Source organism: Oculina patagonica, chromosome 6 (genome assembly GCF_052425735.1).
Source record: "Oculina patagonica isolate OP01 chromosome 6, crgOcupat, whole genome shotgun sequence".
NCBI lineage: Eukaryota > Metazoa > Cnidaria > Anthozoa > Scleractinia > Oculinidae > Oculina > Oculina patagonica.
The window spans coordinates 14,777,328-14,799,194 of record NC_135763.1 but is presented as its reverse complement, the minus strand read 5'-3'; the positions used below and the strand labels follow the sequence as shown (position 1 = coordinate 14,799,194).

The window sequence follows — 21,867 nt, the reverse complement described above, 5'->3', positions numbered from 1 at the left end:
TATTACCTTTATAAACGACGAGAAACCAAAATCATTATTTCATTATCGAAAGAACTCCTTATCAAAGAAACCCGAGGAAACCGAGAATCGCTTTCGCCGATAAGCGTTTAACGAAGAAAGGTATGATAGTTGAAGTAGTTGTATTAGATATTAGGGGGAACGACAGGTTGCCAGTAAATGCCATTATTTGTAAAGAACTATCATTGAAATCTGTTCCGACTAGCGATATTGATGGCAGAAATTTTGCCGACGGTTATTTATGTCACTAAAAGGAAGACACACGTTCTATAAATAACCAGTGTGCACGAGTCAAGTCAACATCAGTTATTGCTACAACAAAATCAACTCATTCATTCATTATTTTTGCGAAATTACGATGACAAGAAAATCCAATAGTAACACACAGATTTCACTTTGGATTTGAAGAACTGGAAGTTCCTGATGTGTTTTAACTGTAGCAGGAGCAAAACTTCATTTAACTCCTATAAAGGTTGGTTTACCGAATAATTAGCTTTATTTTCCCGCCTTAAGTTTTTAATCTACACATTTTTTCAAACACTTCTACTTTTTTGAAGAATTTGAAAAATAAAACTTGTTTTAAAGAATTCGTTTCACAAAACCACACGTTATTTTCATTCTAGTGCTCGTATGTCTTCGGAGACCATCTGTATACGTGTCTAACGCACAGCAGAATGTAATATATTTCTTTATTTATAATTTCTTTAACATTTCTTTCGGGTATCTTTATAATTTATTGTTTTAGTACAGATCTGATGAAAAGAAAATATTGATCTGGGTTTTTTGCTGAATGCCATGCTGAGGATCTATGCGGTCCTTTTTTTTCATGAAAATAATTTCAAGGCTTACGCCGTTTTAGCCTGCGAACGCATACGTATGTTTCCTGCCATTCGAAGATCTTCAGATTTACTTATCGACTCTTATCGTCCTTCTGATTGAACGCCGAGGGATTTTAAATAAAACGCTATCTGTGGTTCCGGTGAATGTTGGGGGCAAAATTTAAATGATAAACAAACCAGAAATAAAATGTCCCCGACTTCGTCTCTTGTCAAAGAATTTTACAACATCAAAACTCTAAAAACCAAGGGAACTTCCAAATTCTAAATAAACTAAAAGTGTTAAAAGTTCAACTGAGGCCTTACACTACTGCGTTAAAAAGTTTTAAAAAGTTTTAAGATCCAAGCTTTCGCCGATCTACGGCATCATCAGGGATAATAAGAAATATTCCGCGCGAGACTTATATACAGATGTAAAATAAAACGTGAGAAAAGCGAAAGAATGTGGGCGGTAAATGTAAATGCTAATTAATAAGATACAAATATGAATAAAAATGAAAATGTGGTCTAACGAGCGAGTGTCAAAGTACAAAGAGTCTCTAGATATGTTAAAATAAGTATTAGAATAACAAGTCCGCGAATTCACTGCACTCTTCTCGTGAGTTGAGGGCAGGTTTGTAGTTCCGTATATAAAAAGCTTCAAACAGTCGTAGATTTGCGGGGTCGTTTTCTAGTACAATGGTCTTGATTTCGATGCCTTTGTGGACTTTGTTTTGGCACTTTGAAATGTGCTTCTTCACGGAGGAATTGTCATTGTTCAGGTGTTCTCTTACACGATCGTGGATAAAGCGTGTAGTGCTCCCGATGTAGTATTGGTTGCAATTGTTACACGTGATTTGGTAAACAGCGTTGCGTAATAAGCACAAGTTGGTGTTGGAGACAGGGCAGTTGGCCCTCGTGCATGTCCGTTCCGTTTTGCTCTGAGAGAGAGCTCGTCTAAGCGTGTATGATTTGTGCGCGACCCGTACTGGTATACCCTCTTTCCGGAAAATGTTAGTGATCTTCTAATTAAGGCGTTCGGAGACATAGGGGATTTTCAGGTAAGACCATTCTGTGTTGGTAGGTCGAGGGTCTTTTTTATGCTTCTGAGAGTGTTTAGCATTTACATTTACCGCCCACATTCTTTCGCTTTTCTCACGTTTTATTTTACATCTGTATATAAGTCTCGCGCGGAATATTTCTTATTATCCCTGATGATGCCCTAGATCGGCGAAAGCTTGGATCTTAAAACTTTTTAAAACTTTTTAACGCAGTAGTGTAAGGCCTCAGTTGAACTTTTAACACTTTTATTGAACATGCTACTGAAGGACAACATCCAAAGATTATCTAAATAAACTACGTCAATTTGCTGACGACAAAGCTCTTATATTTAGGGACACAATATCTCTAAGAGAGGAAATGACTATGTTAAGTAGCTTTGGCAAGATATCAGGTATTAAAACTAAACTAGAAAAACGGAAAGGCTCGATGTGGGTTGGTTTGTTGAAAGAGAATAAATCAAAGTTCCTATCGATTAATGTCACTGTATATAGACCTAATTAAAAGTTTAAGAGCACGCTATTTAGAACCGTAAAAAGAATCATTATTATATCATATTTTTTTCTGGCTATCTCGAGATCTTACTCTCATGGAGAGAACGCTATTTTTAAAGCCTCAGGCATTGCAAAGGTGGTATTCACTGTTTCAGTGCTTATTAAGGGGTTCCTGAACGAGTGATATAGAGAATCCAAGAAAAAAATATAATTAAGATATCGTTGCTATATATTAAAAGCCAGGTAAAGATGGATTAAACTTTCCAGATTTTACGATAACAGCTAAGCGCTGCGGTTGAGAGGCCCCCTCCCCTATAAAAAGAATCCCAAGTGCTTTTTTTAACAGATATGACAGACTTTTCTTCCAGCCGAAGTCTAAGAAAACTTACAAAGAAACATCCCTGTCTCCCAATTTAAAACTCTAAGACCACTTCAGAGACTGTTTCAAAATCAGTTTCAAAATCGGGCTACAATTTATTCAAGACTTGCTACACCAGGATGGCCGACCACACTCATGACGAGTTCAAACGTCAGCCAAAAATAAGCGTCTCAAGAAACGTAGGCACGCAATACGTGTATAGTCTTGTCTTTTAAATTGTGATTTGACTTGGTGCCAGGCCAACATAGCTATCACACCTGCGGTTTATGGTATTGACAAAGAGGTAATTGAAAAAAAGCAAACAATGCTTTTGAAACCTGATTATTCTATGTTGGGTTAAGAATTTAGAGCATAAATAACTGGCGACTGGTGGCCAGAGAGTTGTAAACCTCTACAAAGGGTAATATATAGTTTTGTATTCAAGACGTAACCGACATCAAGCTAATAGATGTCAAGAAATACACGAGATCAAGATAACTGCTAGAGTTATTAATTAATGAAAACGGTAATTTTATGACATTATAGAACGGAAACAAGCTTAGCACCAAAGCGAGGCTACGCCTCGTGCACATCTAAGAGAATGCGTCACACATGGAAAGAAAAGAGTTTTCACCTCTTATACAAAGCTTTCGCAAAATTAGCTCTGTCGGAGCTCCCTCGGTCGGGTGGGACTCTGCAGAAACTCTGCGCCCGGTTACTCTACCCCATGAGGGGGTTAGGGAGGAGCAGAGACGGGGGATCACATTGCTCGAATTATTTTTAGTTCTTTTTCATTGTCATACAAACATGTAAAAAACACATTTCAACTTAACGAAGATGAATTTTTCAACAGCACGAGCATGGGACAGTCTGGTCCCCGCGGGTCGACCTACCACGAGTCTCTCGTGCTCAGTTGGTTGGCGCCGCCGGTTCTGGGGGCCATGGGTTCGATTCCCGTCGGGGACTCTTCTTGTCCCATGCTCGTCATGTTGATCATCTTCATTTTTCCCGGCTTAATTACCATCTTTTTATTTACAACACATTTCAACTTGTAATGTATATAATCAGTGATGGGCTCCTGATATAATGGATTTATCTGGCACTGCAAATCGGTTGTAAATGTCCAAAATGGTTTACACTTGACCTCCCTTAAAGAGCATGAAATTGTAACTACTCTCACTGTCTCAGTCTCACTTTGCAAAACCTGCTATAGATCGATTTAATCTCGTGTATTGTTTAACGTTTCGTGTATTGTATAATGTTTTTGTAACATTAAAGATAATTTTGTAGTTTCCACAAAATTCCAACACATATTCTGTATTCTAATATTTGAAGTACATAATTTTACCAACTTCCTTTCTGAAAGTTTTAATTTACGTCTTCAGTACTGACAGAAAAAGGAGAAAATTTTTGAAACTGTAATATTTCAGTTACGTTTACAATGATTTTGCTAAAAGCTCTAGTTTCCACGTGTACTACTAAAATAAAACTATATACGTAACTATATACGGCCCCTGGCACGGTTTTTGATGATACAGATTTTGACCATTGCGGTCTGAAATAGGGTATGGTTTGTACACTCTGTTCGCCAATTAGGTATAGTTCTTGGAAGAAATGATTTTATCATTGTTTTTATCTTCTCTTGAGAAGAACAATTTAACTGATTAAAATTAAATTGTTAATGTCAAAACATTAGAAATCCGGAGCCCTTCTTAATTATGTCTGCTAACCGAAGCAGTTCCTGGGATGGGTCTGCTCTGAAATAGGACACGATTTCGTCAGCAGGTCTGAAATAGTGTAAGAAAAATGCATATTTTGCAACACATCCTCGCCCAAATTTTTTGGAGTACCCCCAGGACTATTTGCTGGTGAGAATTTCGTGTATTTAGGTAGAAAAAACTGATCATTTAAAATCAACTGTTGTCGATCTAAGTTAACTTTTGCCGTCAACACCTGTAGCTGTTGGTAAAGGGAAGTCAAGACAACTATATATTATTAAAACGAAAGCAATTACTGAGGAACGACATTTAAATAGCCATTAATATTACCATTTTATGGAGGTGATCAAAATAACATTTAGAACGATTGCCTCGATTATTGCTCGATTATTGAATACGGAACAAATTATGTTTCCTATGTATATGGCAAAAAGTCGTGCAAGCTAAGAAATTAATCACTTAAAGGAAACAGCAATAACAATAACCTTTTGAAGCTGCGTCAAATTGACTTGCAGTGGCTTTGAAAGTTTCGTTTAGAAATACTTAACTTACGCAGCATTTATCTTTGTGTTCTAAGTTTTCATTTCAGTTTTTATGTGTTTCTCCCGCGCAGTGGTTTTAAAATCAATTAACAAGTATTGGACGTGGTTGAGCAAGATATCGTGATTTGTCAGTGGAGAGCAAATCAAATATTTATTGATCTGTGATCAATTATTCACGTGGTTGGCTCTCGGTCAATAAAAAGGAAGGGAAAAATGCATCGATTGATAAACAAAATTGTGCGTCATGACGTTTGTCCAAATTGAATGAGGGTCTAACACCTCCCTCCAGCCTGTTATGTGGTGCAATTACTCTGCAATCAAACCGGCTGAACCTTTGATGTCTGTCAGACAAGAAGTCATATGAGCATTTCGTGCTAATCAAAGGAGTTTTCCTCTCTGTTTTCTAACCCCTTTGAGAAAGGTTCGTTAGTTTTTCAAACCACAACAAGTTATAAGAAGCCTAAAAATCCATCACTCGTTTCGTCGAAGGATGTCCTTATCGAAGCAAATCAAAGAAACTGCATCATCTATTTCGTCGATTAGGTAAGGCCTTTTAAGCGAACGAAAGTTGGATGGCGAGTTAAAATAAGTATTGAAATGTAAAAGTATTGTCTTTTAATGTTAGGAGGAAACATTTGGAAGTCGATAAAAGCACCTTTTTGTAAAAAAAATCATTGAAATATCAGTTTCGAGAAGCAAAAACTTGGCCGACGGGTAATAAACATCATTAAAAGGAGTCCACTGTCGTTCAATTAGCTAGCGTTTACGAAAGGCAAATTTTGTTTCTACAACAAAATCATTTCAGTCATCGATCATTCTACGAAATTTTCATCACAAGAACATTCAGCAGAAACATGCATTTTCCCTTTTGGCACTAAGAAACTGTGAATTGATATACTTTATTCAAGACCGTTTTAAATGAATATGGCAAATACCGCACTTATGATGAATTCAAACTTTGAACGCCTCGGGGAAAACCTTGGCTAGTAAGACTTCTAACGGACAATGTTATCTGATCTCAGTTGGTGCCAACATAACCTCTCACACCTTTTAGCACTGGGGAAGGGAAATTGAAACAACCAATTATTTTTAAATTAAAAGAAATAAGATTATTTTGCAACGCCTGCAAAACTCAAACACTCTTATAATTATTGGAAGTACATTATTTTACAAATTATCTTTTGCAATGGTTTTAATTTACATCTTAGTAAAAGAAAATCACGAAATTTGAAAAATTGTAATTTTTTTTTAGTTATGTTTACATTGGATTTGAAATTTGTGATGACTTTGCTGAAAGCTGTAGTTTCCACGTGTATCCAAGTCGCTTTTATAGCGCGCCTTCCTGTTAGAGACAAAAACGTCTCGATGTTTATCTTTGCTTTTTAAAGTGTCGACGATTTTCTGTTTTTGTTTTTATGTGTTTATCTTTGCTTTTTAAAGTGTCATCGATTTTCTGTTTTTGTTTTTATGTATTTTCACTGGTAGTTGTTTAAGAAATCAATAACATTGTGCGTCATGACGTTTGTTCAAATCGAATGTGGGGTTTAGGCCCCCCTGGCGATAGCCTCTTGTGTAAGGCAATTCATTTTTTTAGATTCGTATTACAGTACTGCGATCAAATCGGCTGAGCTTTTGATGTCTGACAGACAAGAAGTCAGGTGAGCATTTCGTGCTGATAAAAAGAGTGTTCCTCTCTGTTTTATAACCCCTTTGAGGAAGGTTTGTTAACTATCCAAACCACAACAAATATATAAAAAAGCCAAAAATCCATCACTCATTATATCGAAGGATTTCCCTTCGAAGAAAATCGAAGAAACTGCGCCTTCTATTTCGTTGATTGGGTAAGGCCTTTTTAGCCAACGAAGGTATGATGGTGTGTTAAATTTAAAGTACTGTAAAAGTATTGCCTTTTAATTTTGGGAGGGAACATTAGGTAGTCGGTAATCGCGTGAGTGCCACTTTTTCGAAAGAAAAATTAAATGGAAGAAGCTTGGCTGATGGATATAAATAAAATGATAACACAGTTGTTCTGTAAACAGCAAGCGTCCACAAAAAACAAAATTTCGTTCTTCAACAAAACTATCCCATTCATCGATCACTTTACGAAATTTTCACCATAAGAACGTTTAGCAGTAACATGCAGTTTCCCCGTTGGAACTGAGGAACTGGGAATTCGAAGAACTGAAAGAAGACGTGAAAGTCCTGCATATGTTTACCCAAACAAAAAAACTTCATTAAACTTCAAAGCTTGTTTTTCCGACCAATAACCATAAATTTTTCCACCTTTCAATATCAATCTGACAAATTGATTCATTTTACATATTTTTTTTAAAACTCGTCCAACTTTAAAGCATTTGAAAATTTAAAGCATTTTTATTTTTATCTTTCATAAAACCACATGCTATTTCCATTGCGAATGTTTTTGGCAGGCAATTTGTGTACGTGTTTGAAAATACATTTTTGTTTATTTAAAATTTCTTTCAGGTTTCCTTAATAAAGGCGCCCGCAAACGTGGAAACATATGTTGCCGAAATAAAGTTGCGGAAACATTGTTTCCCTGAATGTTTTCCTGTTGCGCAAGTCGAAAAAAAAATTTTGTTATCGAGAAACAAAATATGTTTCTGGATTTTTCAGAAATATTTAGCTTCGAAAGAAAATGTTTCCTAGTTAGCACGCCAAGGAAAAAGTTTTGGTAAACAATATTTCGGCAACAATGTTTCCATGTTTGCAGGGGTCTATAGTTGTTTTTTAATTAGAATCCTGATGGAGAATATTGATTTATAAGAGCCTTCGCTACACGTGATGCTGAAGATCGAAAAAGAAATTATGAGAACTTTCACTCGGGGTGACTTGGTATGGAGGGTGTCCCTTCTAGCAGAATCAACGTTTCTCTATTCAAACAGGCCCTAACGGTGTGATCTTGCAAGAAAACCGGGCTATGCTCACAACCCTAACTAATGTACTGCAGATATCACTTACAGTGTTTCAGTGGTGACAGGAAGCATTTGCTTACACTGCTTTATAAACTTACTCATCATCATCATCCTCATCATCATCATCATCATATATAAGTCGCTTTAGAATTGAAATTTTACAGCAATAACATTGTGGTAGGGCGAGGAGACCTCCAAGAAACCACCAGGCTTATACAAGGAATCCCCGCGGGTGGGTGAAGGACACACACACACACACACACACACACACACACACACACACACACACACACACACACAAAAATGAAATCAATTTCCAAGATTTGTTTGCAAAGAAGAATTAATTTGCTGCCAAGGGAAACAAAAAAAAAATTGACATCAATTTTTTTTTATTTTGTTTGCAAATAAAAATTAAGTCGCTGCTTACGACTGTCCAGTGTTTTTTCCATAATTATGGTATAAAATTAAAAGGCAGAATTATTTGAGTTTATTGTGTTTGCAAGAGCTCATATTAATCAGTATAAATTCTTAAAAATTTGAGAGAAACTCGTGAATTGAAATTAAAAAAAAATTTGGATCGCAGTTAGAAATGCAATAGACAAACAACACCCTCAGACCTTTGCATTGGCATCGAATATTTTCTTCACTTAATTAAAATTCATTTAACTGAAATTCATTCCAGTGCATCAAATTATTTATAAAATTGCATTAAAATTACCTGAAATTGAATGTGGTTATAGAATTTAACTGCAATTGGTTATAGAATTTAACTGCATTAAAAACGGCGTTATTTTCACTATTACAACAATCCAAAAACTTAACAAGACTTCAGGTGGTACTCAACAAAAACGTATTAAATACCTTGTTCTGTCGAACGCAATAATTGCAGAAATTATTTAAGTAAATAAATTTTAAATAAAACTGCCTTGAGGGAGTAATTTTAACAAATAACTATAAAGCGCTTCACTAAATTAAAATTCATTTAACTGAAATTCATTCGAGTGCATCAAATTATTTATAAAGTTGCATTAAAATTACCTGAAATTGATTGTGGTTATAGAATTGAACTGCAATTGGTTTGTCATATTAGCATTAAAAACGGCGTTATTTTCACTATTACAACAATCCAAAAACTTAACAAGACTTCAGGTGGTGCTCAACAAAAACGTATTAAATACCTTGTTCTGTCGAACGCAATAATTGCAGAAATTATTTTAGTAAATAAATTTTAAATAAAACTGTCTTGAGGGAGTAATTTTAACAAATAACTATAAAGCACTGAAATTAACTCTGCTTCAGTTTGGAAATCCTCTTGGGATCCTCGGTTTTCTGAAGAACATGTCAAACATGTGGTTTGATTAAAATGCCAATGTCTGACTTTCACTGATAAATAATTTGGAAATGTCCAGCATTGTCATCTGATAATAGCTGGACTGAATAGTTTAGCAAATTAATTAAAACACTTGTCAGTGTCCATGAGAGCCATCTTCCCATGGTGAGAACGCGAACAGAAAGTTCTAATTCACAGGTCCTAATCAATGAAATGGCTCGGGTTCGTCAGCCTGGCTAGACCGCCTTGACAAGAGAAGCTTACATTCAGCTTTGTGGCGTATCTGCGTTATTTTAAGACAAACGTTGTCTGTAATCAAGCCGCAGAATTAATTTTTTTAACAGTCAAAAAGGTTTGTTAACACTTTTTTCGATTTACATTTTGTCCACATTTTGCCATGACCGTACTTGGTAAAATATCAGCGATCTAAAGGAGACGTTCTCATCTCAAAACTTACTCCTGGATGGGAGAAAAGGTTTGTCATAAATACCTGTCGATTTGCATGAAGAACAGAATAAGACTTGGAGATTATACAGACTACGTAGAGGATACGTAGAAAATTTCCCACATTCCACTCTGTATTTTTCTTCATCGAGAAGATTATCCTTAAAAAATTATTTTTTTTAGTACTTTTTGGCATGAGTCCATAAGCGAACACAAGAAAGAAAAAAGGAAGATTTTATCATCAATTTTTAGACAAAAAAAATTAACCCATACATAAATATGGTATTGACTTCTAGAATGTGTTAAGAGAGCAGCTGCAGCTTTGTAAGCAAAAAGGATAAAAGTTTATCACGAAACACTGCAAATTGAACCTTTAATGTAATATATCAAACACGAGAGAGTGGGAGTTGACAAGCGATGGAACGTGGTCAACAACAAAAAAACACTTTGAGGCTATCTAGAGTTCGTAGAAACTTTTTCCATTATTCACTCTGTGTTTTGTTTTATCAAAATGAAGGTTTTTAAGAATATAATCCTTAAAATTAAAATTTATAGTACTTATAGCATGGGTCATAAGCTTACACAAGAAATAAGAAAGAAGATTTTATCATCAACTTTATAGACAGAAAAAATAAGCACATAGATTAATATGGTACTGACGTCTAACTCTGCAAATTGAACCTTTATTGTCATATACCTGTCGAATTGCGTGAACAACAGAAGAAGTATTTTTCTTCATCAATTTAAGGTGTTTTAGAACATAAACCTTAAAAATTATAAATATATAGTAAATTGTATCAATGGTACATAAACCTACACAAGAAATAAGCAAAGAAGTTTTATATCAACTTTATTTAACAAATAAAGAAGCCTAACCATGTTTATACTGTCATAAAACACGACGGGCATTTGAGAACGAGAGAAATGTGAAAACTGAGCCGCAGGCGAATGTTTTCTACTTTCTCGAGTGTTCTCTGCCCGGGTTTATGACGTATAAACATGGCTTGGCTTCTTTCTTTGCTTTATGATATGATTTTAGACACCGCGAGTGAAAAGTTTAATAAATATGTACAAAGAGCGAGTAAAAAAGATGAAAAGCAGAAAATAGTTTACGGGAAGACAGAAAAGACACATTTCATTAGTATTCGACGTAAATAGGCTAAGCATTTCAGGTAAGTTTGTTACCTTTTAATCTTGATCTTGTCTTTTTGAACTTCGATAAACTTCACCGACTGACCGAGTGCATTCGTCTCAGCAATATAGTGTCTCGTGTCCGTCCCTTCCGCAGGCGTATAATTTCAGAAAAGCTTTCTTCGTTTCCCGAAACCTTAATTGTTGTCACAATCAGTTCAGCTGATAGACGATTAGAGGAGATTTGGAAAATAGGAAATTCTCGCTTCTTGCGGTTTCTTCAACTCAAGCAGTGGACGCGCACATTTTCCCCCTCACTTCTTTACATCAAAATGAAATGTCAGTGGATTTATATTGGAATATAAAACAATATTCCTCGCCCTTGTTGGATCGGTGGTTATAGCCAACGAAATAACGACGCGCGAAGCACTCGCGGAAAGCTGACGAAAAACAATAAAACATGATTTTTCTATGTTTTATACTCTGATAAAACATAGGTTTTTAGCCAATCAGAGCGCGCGTAGACTCCTATCTATATTATAAAGACAGATAAGCAAATAAATTATATCAATGTGGTAATGATGTCTAGAATGTGTAAAGAGAGCAACTTTGTAAGCAAAAAGGATAAAACTTTATCACGGACACTACAAATTGAATCTTCAATGTAATATGCGAAGCACGAAAGACTGACAGTTGCACAATGATAGAATACAGTCAACAGAAAAAAAAAACACTTTGAGATTAGATAGAATACGCAGAAGAGTTACGTAGAAAATTTCTCCAAATTCCACTCTGTTTTTTTTTTTCATCGAAATGAAGGTTTTTAAGAAGATAAACCTTTAAAATTAAAATATATAGTACTTTAAAGCAAAGGTACATAAGCCTACGCAAAAAATAAGAAAGCAAGATCTTATCATCAAATTCATAGATAGGAAAATTAGCAAATAGATTGATGTGGTATTGATGACTAGAATATTAAAGAGAACAGCTTTGAAAGCAAAGAAGATCCAAATCTATCACGGAACACTGCAAGTTAAACATTTCATGTAATATATCAAACACGAGAGACTGAGAGTTGAAAAGCAACGAAACACTGTCTCAAGTTTTGATATATCTTCCCAATTGAACTAAATTTAAGAGTAAACGGAAACATATAAAAATCGTAACAATTCTATCTGATGCTAATTAAGATCAGATATCTGAACCACCGTCACTGTTATGATTCTCTTTGTTTAAACGTGATTAATTGTTGCGAAATTGAGAAAATGTATATGATTATCTGTATTTTACCTACGGGTTGCGGGTGAAAAAGGTAAAGGGAAAGAGATCTTTTCAGTTATATAGCAACTACAAAGAAGCCTGTGAAACGAAACTCAGGCTTAAACGGGATTCGGACACATAACCTTAGCGACTCGTCAAGAAAGTCTCAGCCACTGAGTTAAGACGCCACTGGGAGCGAGTGAAAAGGTAATTTTTTCATATATACCCTTCAAAAAATCAATATAGCTTCCTTGTTAAGTCTTTAAATCTATTGTGAAAAACATTTGGTATAGAAGAACCAACTGCCTTCAAACAGAAATGGAGTAGGGACAAACTAAACGAACGGAAGAAAAAAATTATTCGTTACGTTTTCATCGAAAGGTAACATACGTGAATTACTTATAAATGTTCTATACAACAGGGAAAATGATTGAAATTTAAAATTAAAGCAACTTGCGATGAAAAAATATGTATTTTCCATAAATGTAAATCCATTTTAATTGCCTTGTTAAACAAAAGCAAGAACACAGCAGGTACAGGAAGCAATCGTCTCAATGAAGAAATTGTTTTATTTGCTTCGGGAGCCTCGCCCCAGTAGAAACTAAACATTCTATTGACTCATCCATATGGGGGAAATGTGAAATATTTACCTCCTATCTTGCTTGATACTGAGCTTTTGGGCTTGCCACCAGGTGATAACGTGCCCCATGGCCGTTCTATGTCAACAACCCTGCACAAAGTAGGTAGACACCAGCGTGTTCTATTTAAAACCAACACATCCGGTTGGTTCTGTAGTTATTGTCTATTCTCCGGTAGACCATGATCGCGCACGAGTTGCCCTCGAAAGAGAACAATATTTTTGATTAATTTTTAACTATTTTATCATCGCCCAGAGTGCTATTGTCTTTTGCGACAAGTACTTACAGTACCCATACTCAACGCGCGGCATAATGATTTGGATATCCAGAGCTAGTCGGCTGTGATTGGTCAGCAGATTTAGCTTCGGGAAAAGTTGACTCTCTAAGCAGAGTTCAGCTGCTGTCATTCAAACGGTTGGAAGCGTAAACCCCAAGGTGCAATAAAGTTAACAATGGCGATTTAACCAAAGGCAGACAGCGCTCTTTACAAAGCGTTTTGTCAACACATTTGTTTGCAGCCATGAATTTGGGATACTCTAGACGGTCATAACGTTATCTAATATACTCGTATACAGAAATGACAGTTTTCGTTTTTATTTGCTTAAAATTGTACGTGTTTGACGGATCCCTTTTATGTCTATCAGACTGCTCACCCACGTTTACGAGGGGCGCTTGACCACTAGGCATGGCAACCCGGGCTGCGCCTCATTTACCATTCCTTCATAAAAAACTCGAGCTCTTTATCTGATTGTTTAGAATCTTCATGTGGTATGGTACTCTTTCTTCTACTGATTATTTTGTTGAAGGTGCAATTAGGCAAGGCCGCTGATCGTAAAGGCCAATCACAATTTGCATACCGAAATTAAGGTCACGTTCATGGTAAACACGATATGCTAATAAGCAATAATTATTTTTGAGATTAAGGTAAACATACGAGTTTTAATCACTTGTGCGAGGACGTTGGTCAGTTCAAAAACCTTCGTCTAGAGTGTCAATATTTTCTTTACAGGTCCTCACAGAGTCGTTCATTTGAACAGACTGGTTTCTACTTACTCGACTTTATCCACCACCAAATACAAATGTAAGTACATTTTGTTGATATGTCTACGTTTTTGTATCAACACCACTGTAACATTTTCTCTAGGGGATTTATGTATCAATGTTAAGCTCAGTGTTTTGGTGTTGTTAGTCAGTCGCTTACCACATTTTCATCAATCATCAACAGTTCTAAACAATGTACGTGCGTGTTAGAACCCCGTTAGAGACTCTGACGGTCGGTCGCTCTTCTAGAAACATAGTTTATTGTTATGTTAGATAACAATCATCCTTTTTTATGAAAATTTAAGGCGATCTTACGATAAACTTTATCACCTTTCCCTTTAAACGAACAGGTTGAACAAACTGAAGAATTTGCCAGTGACAAAAATTATGCACAATGTTTTGATTATGCGGATAATACCACAATACGACCCAAAACGCCCTTGGCCATGGGGCGTTGATTTAAATGGCGAAGAAAGAGCTAGAAAGCAATGTGTGTGAGTTTGAGGTTTTGTTTTTCTGTTGCATCATATGACTAACCTAATCCGCGGTTATTCGAGTTAAAAGCACCTTCAACGGGACAGGTATAGCCCTGTAACTGAGATTTATCTAGGACACCGTAACTAAAGAGAGAATGACTGCACACTTGCTCATATCAATGGCTGTTACAGCGGGCTATTCAAGCATTGTTATTCAATAGAAGCGACACGTGGAAAGTGTTTTGTCATGCTGTGAGCGTGTTAAATGCAGCCAGTTCAACACGCTAAACAGTATAACAAAGAATCTTCTTGTTTACTTTGACGCGCTACCACTACAAAACTTGAAATGAGAACGAGCAGTCGAGTCACCAATAAGTATTCGTGCGCCCAGCCAACACGAAGTAAAAATTAATTAAATTTATTCCCTTGTAAAACTATACAAATGTTAGATCTATTACCTTAATATTTAATCTTAATCTTTATTTATTTGCTCAGAATAGGGAAAACATGTTTAAAGTAAACATATTTAAACAGAACCCATTTCCCTTATCTTTAATTTATTTGTACTTGCCGTTATTGACATTGGTGAAACAACGGTGTGGTGTCGGTTTTCAAATAGCGCTCTCATCAAATCTCTGTAATTTACACTTACGAGTTTCGTCATAGTTAGTAGTTGGTCCCCCCTTTCTAACTATACACCTCGTGAGGTTCAGTTTCAGTCATTCTTAGAATAAACATGTTTCGGTCATGATTCCCGCAATGCACCGCCTGATGTGAACGCTCTTTTTATAATGAAACATGTTATAGCTCGTGATTAGACCAAACAAGTCTCGCCTTGAAGTAAACGAGGTATTGCAGTTTAAGTGCGCAAATACGCATTAGAGAGAAAACCTCTTTAATATTCTTCAAATTCAAAGTAAGTCCTTTACTATATATCTGTATTTTTGTCGCGTCATTATTAGACCATTATTAGACTAGATTGTTGTAACTCCCGGCAAGACGACAAGAATACTGCAGGTTGTTTGCCAAGAAGAAGGTTTCCGTGCCGTGTCGTGTATTTTAAAATTTTTCGTACGTGCTTGTAAGAATTGCTCTATTTTACAGATACCTATGAACAAAGACACGGTTACCAAGAGATGGTTTCCGTTGAATGCGCATGTCTGGGTCCAGGATAAAAAACACCAAAAATTTTACTTGTTATTAAGAATTTCAGTTCTATCAAAGAAAAGTACTGTTTTCGCCATTACCTTTTAACCTGGAATTTATTCAATAATCTTTATACTAATGTTTGAAGCTAGCGCACATGTGTAAATATACTTACGCCATTTGCAACCTAAATAAGTTTTCGAGAAAGTTAGACAAGGCACCGAACTGAAAAAAATTAAAATACAAAATATAAGAATATTTCATGAACATTATCTCTTATTTGAAATATAAAAATTCGCTCGTAAGAAACCTTCATCCAAGCACAGTTCTAGACCCTGCCTTACATGCGTGAGCTCGGCAAAAATTGTTTATACGGGGGGGGGGGGGGGGGGGGATACTATTTTGGCACAGGCACGCCGCGAGAATGTGGACCGGCTTTTTAAAGAAATAACGGTTATTAAGAAATGTTTTGTAACGCTCGAGGCGTATTTGTTTCAAGCTGTGAATGCCGTTCTTTAAATTGAAAATTTCTAATTAAACTTGCGAAATCTTTAACAATAACATTGTATTATAGAACATTAAAATAAACCTTCTAGAAGGCGTTTTTCTTTGACGAAGAACCAACGCCCGACACCCAAAGCACTTCCAAATTCGCTACGGCGGTTAATTTATCTTTATCAACTTCAAGTTAATAAAAACAGTGTAAGTGCAATATAAGTGATAAGGTACTGCAACCAGTTGGTGTTGATCCGTAGATTGAAAAAAATTAATAATCAGAAGACCGACAGCTGGTGTTCATTGCTTGCTAGTTTGAAAGAAAGAGTATTGGTTGTGTAAACTTTCACGTACTTTCAAGTACGTTTCGGTGTTTAGTAGGAATCTTGGCTGAAGACAGTCTTGCTTCATATCATAAGTTGAATACAGGGCGTTTTGTTTCTGCTCTTTTGGATTTCAAATTTTCTTAGCGTCGCCATTTTTTCTCTATGAAAAGACTGATGGTGGATTATGACGACAATGCGTGGTCGAGCGTTAAGAAAGGCAGCGTTCCGTGAATTTGGATGTATATATACGTTCTTCTAATCGTTTTTATTTCCCATTAATACGTACACATCTATGAAATCGTCTCCCGTAGGCTCCATCCACGCAGCGACGTCACTAATTACCACAAAGTAAACATGACTGCTAACAGGTTATTTGATTCGCATTCGAACCAGTTACAGAGATGTCGGCTTAGCCCCATGAACAGTTAAAGTTGTTTGCTATTAACATGGGTGGGTATTGTGGCTCGACTGCATCAATCCAAAATACGAACCATGGCTCGACCAAACTTGCTTGATATGCCGCAAAAGCATACCAAAAAGGTACGATCAGGTAAAAGAATGAACTCCACTCAGTCCAATAACTATAAGTACATGTAATTGCAACTAGTAATGAAACTGAATTGGTAAACTCCAATTGCTGATTTAAACGGAAACTGAAAAAAATGGCTCGAAATACAACTTAGCACTTATTTTCTTGACCCTATTTCTGAAACTTTCACCTCTCATCTTAAGAAATTAAAATTATTCACTGTTTTCCGGGATCTTTTCCGAGGTTAAGAATATTTAAAATTCGACGTTTCGATCAGTTTCACTGATCTTCTTCAGGCTGCTGTTAAAATGACAATATGGCGGACTGTTTCTCATTTTCTTGACCTCATTTACTAAGAAATGATTTGATTTATGCTCACTGACGCTTATATCGCCATGTAGACCTGTCATGCTCCGCCGAGAATATGTACACACGTGGTCCACTTTTGGCTTAATTTTAACTGGGCGCTTACATTAGCTCCTTCAGTTACCTTCATTACATCTTTTGTATTACAACCTTTTTGGTGCCTGAAATCCTAAAATATTATTCTCTGTGCTCGCTGAAAGTTCGTAGCCTTGGCTAGTCTTACTATATCTATTGGAAGCTATTTTTGAAATGATTTCCGGGAATGTTTTCATAATGCCAGGATACAAGCCTGGGTTGGCCTTCGATCAAAGGCCATTCAATCTAATTGATTGGATATAACTAACGATTGGAGAGAACTTATAACATGGTATGCTCAATCGGTTTTAAAGGGAGTGAGGATGTTTTGATATACTTATTAGTTGTCTTGATTCGGTAGCTAGCCAAAATTTCCCAAGGCCACCACTGAAAAAAACAATTTAAATTTAAAAACATCGCATGTACAAACTCGTTCACAATTGTGTTATTTTTTCTTAATGCCTTAAGTCATTGTTATTATGTAACAAGGTCTGCGAAGTCGATCTTTGGGCCATTCATAGGCATTTGTTGTGTCTAGTTAAAGAAAATGTTTTCTCAGGCTTGATTTCAACTTAAAAGGTTTAGAAATTACGTTGTTGCTTCATTGCGAGTAGAGAAAAAGAGAGATGACATCCACAAAATCAAAAAGTTGAATAGACAGCGTTTTGATATTATTTCGAGGGTCCGGTCTTATTCGTGGTAGAACACCAACAAGCGTTCCATGAAAAAGGCGATTCTTTTGAAAGCTCCAAATGGTGTACCCATTCATTATTACCATGGTAATAGTAAGCGGACAAATTCAAAACAGACTTGTCTCGTAATAGACATGATTCGCACAGTCTTTAGACTTGTTTTTCAAGGAAAAGATATTGCTTTTTGATTCACCGTAATCTCCAGCCTTCAATGTTATCACAATAAAACTGAACGACATATGAATATTATCTGCACCAAGATTACTTATAGACAACATGAAATAATTTATATTAGAAAATGATGTCCATATGCCTGCAATGTAATCATTTCATCTCTTGCAGATAGAAAACAGAAAGAACTAGTCATGAAGGACATTTACAGTAACGAAACACACAATACATCAGCAGTGAATGCCAGCAATGTCACCCAATCCACGGTACTTGGCTTTCCAGTATACCTTCACGAGCCTCTAGGAGCCACAGTGTTCCAAATAACTTTGTGGTCAACCATCGTATTCCTGGGCGTGATTGGCAACCTCTTAGTATGCATTGCAATTCTTGGACGCCCCAAAATGAAGACGTCGATGAATTTTTACCTGCTGAGCTTGGCCATAGCGGATTTGGGGGTATTACTTATAATGTATCCCGTGGCGGTTTTGAAATACCTCAGCCCATTTCGCTGGCTGTTAGGAAAACAGGCATGTTTGTACATGATTCCTACAGAAGAGATATTCTTCGGAGCCTCCACTTGGTCAATTACAGCCATTGCCATTGAGAGATACCGGAATGTTGTTGGCAAAAAGCGTTACCAGATCAGGTACAGGTCTCGCGATCGAGTAAGGACTTTGCTGGTTATTGGCACGGTGTGGTTGGCATCGTTTTTAGTTTCATCCGTTCCTCTGTACCCTATCATGACCTACGAACCGACCCTTGAAATCTGCTACCCCGACTGGCCTGATATGTCTGGGACAAATGCTTTTTATATGGCTCATACGGTAACTCTCATCGTCTTCTGCTACGCCCTTCCTCTGGCTGTGATAGCATTTACGTATATGAAGATTAAGAAACAAGTACGCGAAAGTGTTAAGTTCCGAAACTCGATGTCGGTGACTGACGATATGAGCGAAAAACTGACGTCATTGTCTTTTAAAAACAAAGAAAAACGAGACAAAAGAATCTGGCGACAAAGCAACAAAGCAAGACGGATTCTTACACCTTTGGTTGTCTTGTTTGCCGTGACAATGTTTCCTCTGAACACGTTGCGTATCTTGATGCTTACTATGCCGGGCTTTTGGACGAAATCTTACTACAACTTGATAGTAGGTCAAATTGGACTGTTTGTTATAATCAACTCTTCTGCTAATCCGTTGGTGTATTATCTCACGAGTAACGAGTTCAAAGATGCATTCAAGAAAATCGTCGAGAGTCTAAGGGACAAGAAGTTTTTCAAGGATATCAGCAGTAAGATCACTCTTAGGGCATTGCAAGGGCTCTGTCACATGAAGGTTTTAAAAGAAGAAAATCATCAGCTAACAAACAACACCAACAACAACTCTCCGGTTGATCGTATCAATCTCCAGTTTGTCAGTGGTCTGTGACGAGAATTTGTAGTAATAAACTAAGATATGATTGTGATGAATACGTAAACTGCGAACAGTCCCTTGAGTCTTCAATGTACCATAGCTAGTATAATATTGTACCGGCCAGATTTGATCTGCTTGAAAGGGAAGCCTGGATAGAGTTTTTGCATAATTTGATTCGAGCTTTTAATACTCGTATCATTCTACTATATAGACTTGTAACAGGGATTCGTGTGTAAAATTTTCGCTTGCTACAAATCGTGAGTTTGTAAACAGTTCACAATACTGTAAGATATAATCACTCTTCTAGGTCAAGCAACGGCCGGAGTTTAACTTAAAATTGCAACTTCAGCAAAACTATTTGTAGGACTAATTGTACATTTCAACCAAAAGCCTTTGGCCATACTCGTCAATAATGCGATATTTATGGCCTAAGTTGATTCGTTAGTACAATCCAGATATTTAAATATCTTTGTAGTACGTTCTCTAAGTAATCTACATTTAATTCAAGACAGGTTCTTATCTATGCTCAGTGATTACACCTTTGCAAAACGATTGGGTAGATAGAGCGAAACCGTCGTACATTGTACGATAGAGGTTCAAAACAAACCAGATACCTTTGGAAGCTAAAAAACTTTTCTACGTCATTCTATACTTAATTTAGAGAAGCTGTTCCACTAAATTTTAATTCGTCTTTTCGTTATGTCAAAACCTCAACTCGAAATAATTGTTTTCAGTTTAATTGCGCTTTTTTCCCTCGATCATACTAGTTGCTAAATATTGTATTTACTTGTAAATAAAATGAAGCGTTTGCAGTGGAGGAAATGGAGTGTGTTACAGGAACTATTTTAGTTGCAGCGCATTTTGAAAGGTCTGTATGCGTATAAATTAATTGTTTCCTCTGTTTCAGTGGCATGTTAAACAGCTTCTCGTGAGATATAAGATAAGTGCATGACCACTATAAAATATATTTATATTATATATTATATATTTATTATTTTATGCGTAACATGTAGCTTAATAATATAAATCTTCTCACAAATTCAGGGCCGTAGCCTGGCTTTTAGCATAGACAAGGCAAGGTCTTGCTAGGTGGGCCTGGGCATACTCCCAGAAAATGTCTGAAGTCTAGAAGCCCTGAAAACGCGTTTTTCTACACATTTTGTAAGTTGTTTCTTGAGAAAAATCAATCTTGTTCAACTCCAAGTTATTTTCCCAACTTAACCTGCAAAAAAGAACGCCTGATCGCAGGTTATTCCCAACTAAAGGTATTCTGTTTTTAATTTTGTGATAAAACCGTCTTGTCTGTTGCTAGTTACGACCCTGAAATTGTCACACATCTCTTTAAAAGTTCGTTTTGGGAATGTGGGATACACAAAGACAATATCCTTAGGAAAGTGACGATTTTCCTTTGACAATTTATTGATGCTGCAAAGAAAAAATGTAACGGTAACTTTTTTGTCATCATCTAACTCATTTAACCGGACTTTGGTAGGCATCCATTTGTCAGATGGATGTATCATTCCCACAGTTACCAAGTTACCATAATGATTTTTTTTTTACTGAAGTCATTATTGCCATGACAGAGATGATCAATCGGGTCTCGTTTCATCTTCTCCGTCGTCGTTCATCTTTCTCCAGTCATTCGTCGGCGCACTTATTTTTCTGGTCATTTCCTGACGAGATGATCGACATCGATATGGTACTCGTATTCATCTTTCATCCAGTGCAGCCAGATTTATCTTTCATCCAGATCATGCTCGTCGGCGATACAAGTTACATAATGATTTTTTTTTACTGAAGTCATTATTGCCATGACAGAGATGATCAGAAAACATCGAAATGAGTAAAACTCGTATTTCATCTTTCATCCATGTGCAAGCCAGATTTCATCTTTCATCCAGAAATCATTCTCCAGTCGGCAATTAAAGGACCAGACCAGACTTCAAACTGAAAATGGCAGCCGCATAAAGGGCAATAAATCCTCAGCTGATAACTCGACAAATTATAGTATGTGTCGTCTTAGACACTACAAGAAGGTGGTTTGCTTTCGTTCCGGATCGTCCGGATAGAACGGTCGCCCTGATCGTGTGGTCATTTTGATCGTCCCGATCACTGGGGCCTATTTGAATAGACTGAAGCGATTGAAAAGCCAAACAGTAAGAGCCTGTATATATTAAGAAACGTTGTCCCTCGTAGTAGGGTTACCTCTCTCCCACGAGCCATCTTTTAGCCATTTTGTTTGCTGTGAAAAAGTTTCTTTTGAACGCTTTACGCGCCTTGTTGCTTATTTTGCTGGGGTTTTGGACGAAATCGTACTACAACCTTATATGTATAATAGGTCAAATTGGTCTGTTTACTATAACCAACTCTTCTGGTAAACCGTTGGTGTATTATATCA

General features: G+C 36.5%; 1 protein-coding gene and 1 long non-coding RNA gene across 7 annotated transcripts in view; one reads left to right on the top strand and one right to left on the bottom strand.

Moving 5' to 3' along the window:
* Positions 1-102: 102 nt before the first annotated feature.
* Positions 103-20,281, top strand: LOC144655954 (neuromedin-U receptor 2-like). Of its 6 annotated transcripts, none has more exons than XM_078516149.1 (3): positions 103-120; positions 13,750-13,825; positions 18,233-20,281. In XM_078516149.1, exon 3 carries the CDS (start codon positions 18,252-18,254, stop codon positions 19,482-19,484), a length of 1,233 nt encoding a protein of 410 aa, XP_078372275.1. In that variant the 5' UTR covers positions 103-120; positions 13,750-13,825; positions 18,233-18,251; the 3' UTR covers positions 19,485-20,281. The 6 variants fall into 6 exon arrangements, with proteins under 6 accessions (XP_078372275.1, XP_078372279.1, XP_078372274.1 ...); XM_078516148.1 differs by lacking the exon at positions 103-120 and adding an exon at positions 9,602-9,619; XM_078516147.1 differs by lacking the exon at positions 103-120 and adding an exon at positions 11,846-12,309.
* The window catches only part of LOC144657883 (uncharacterized), a 37,257-nt gene continuing 27,991 nt past the window's right edge, over positions 12,602-21,867 (bottom strand). The window contains exons 2-3 of the long non-coding RNA XR_013571625.1: positions 15,579-15,628; positions 12,602-12,941 (exon numbers count right to left, since the gene is read on the bottom strand). This is a non-coding gene — a long non-coding RNA (uncharacterized LOC144657883). The remainder of the gene's footprint in view (positions 12,942-15,578; positions 15,629-21,867) is intronic.

Bases quoted from the DNA above. Each gene is read 5' to 3' on its own strand.
- LOC144655954 (XM_078516153.1), top strand. From the start codon at position 18,252: ATGAAGGACATTTACAGTAACGAAACACACAATACATCAGCAGTGAAT.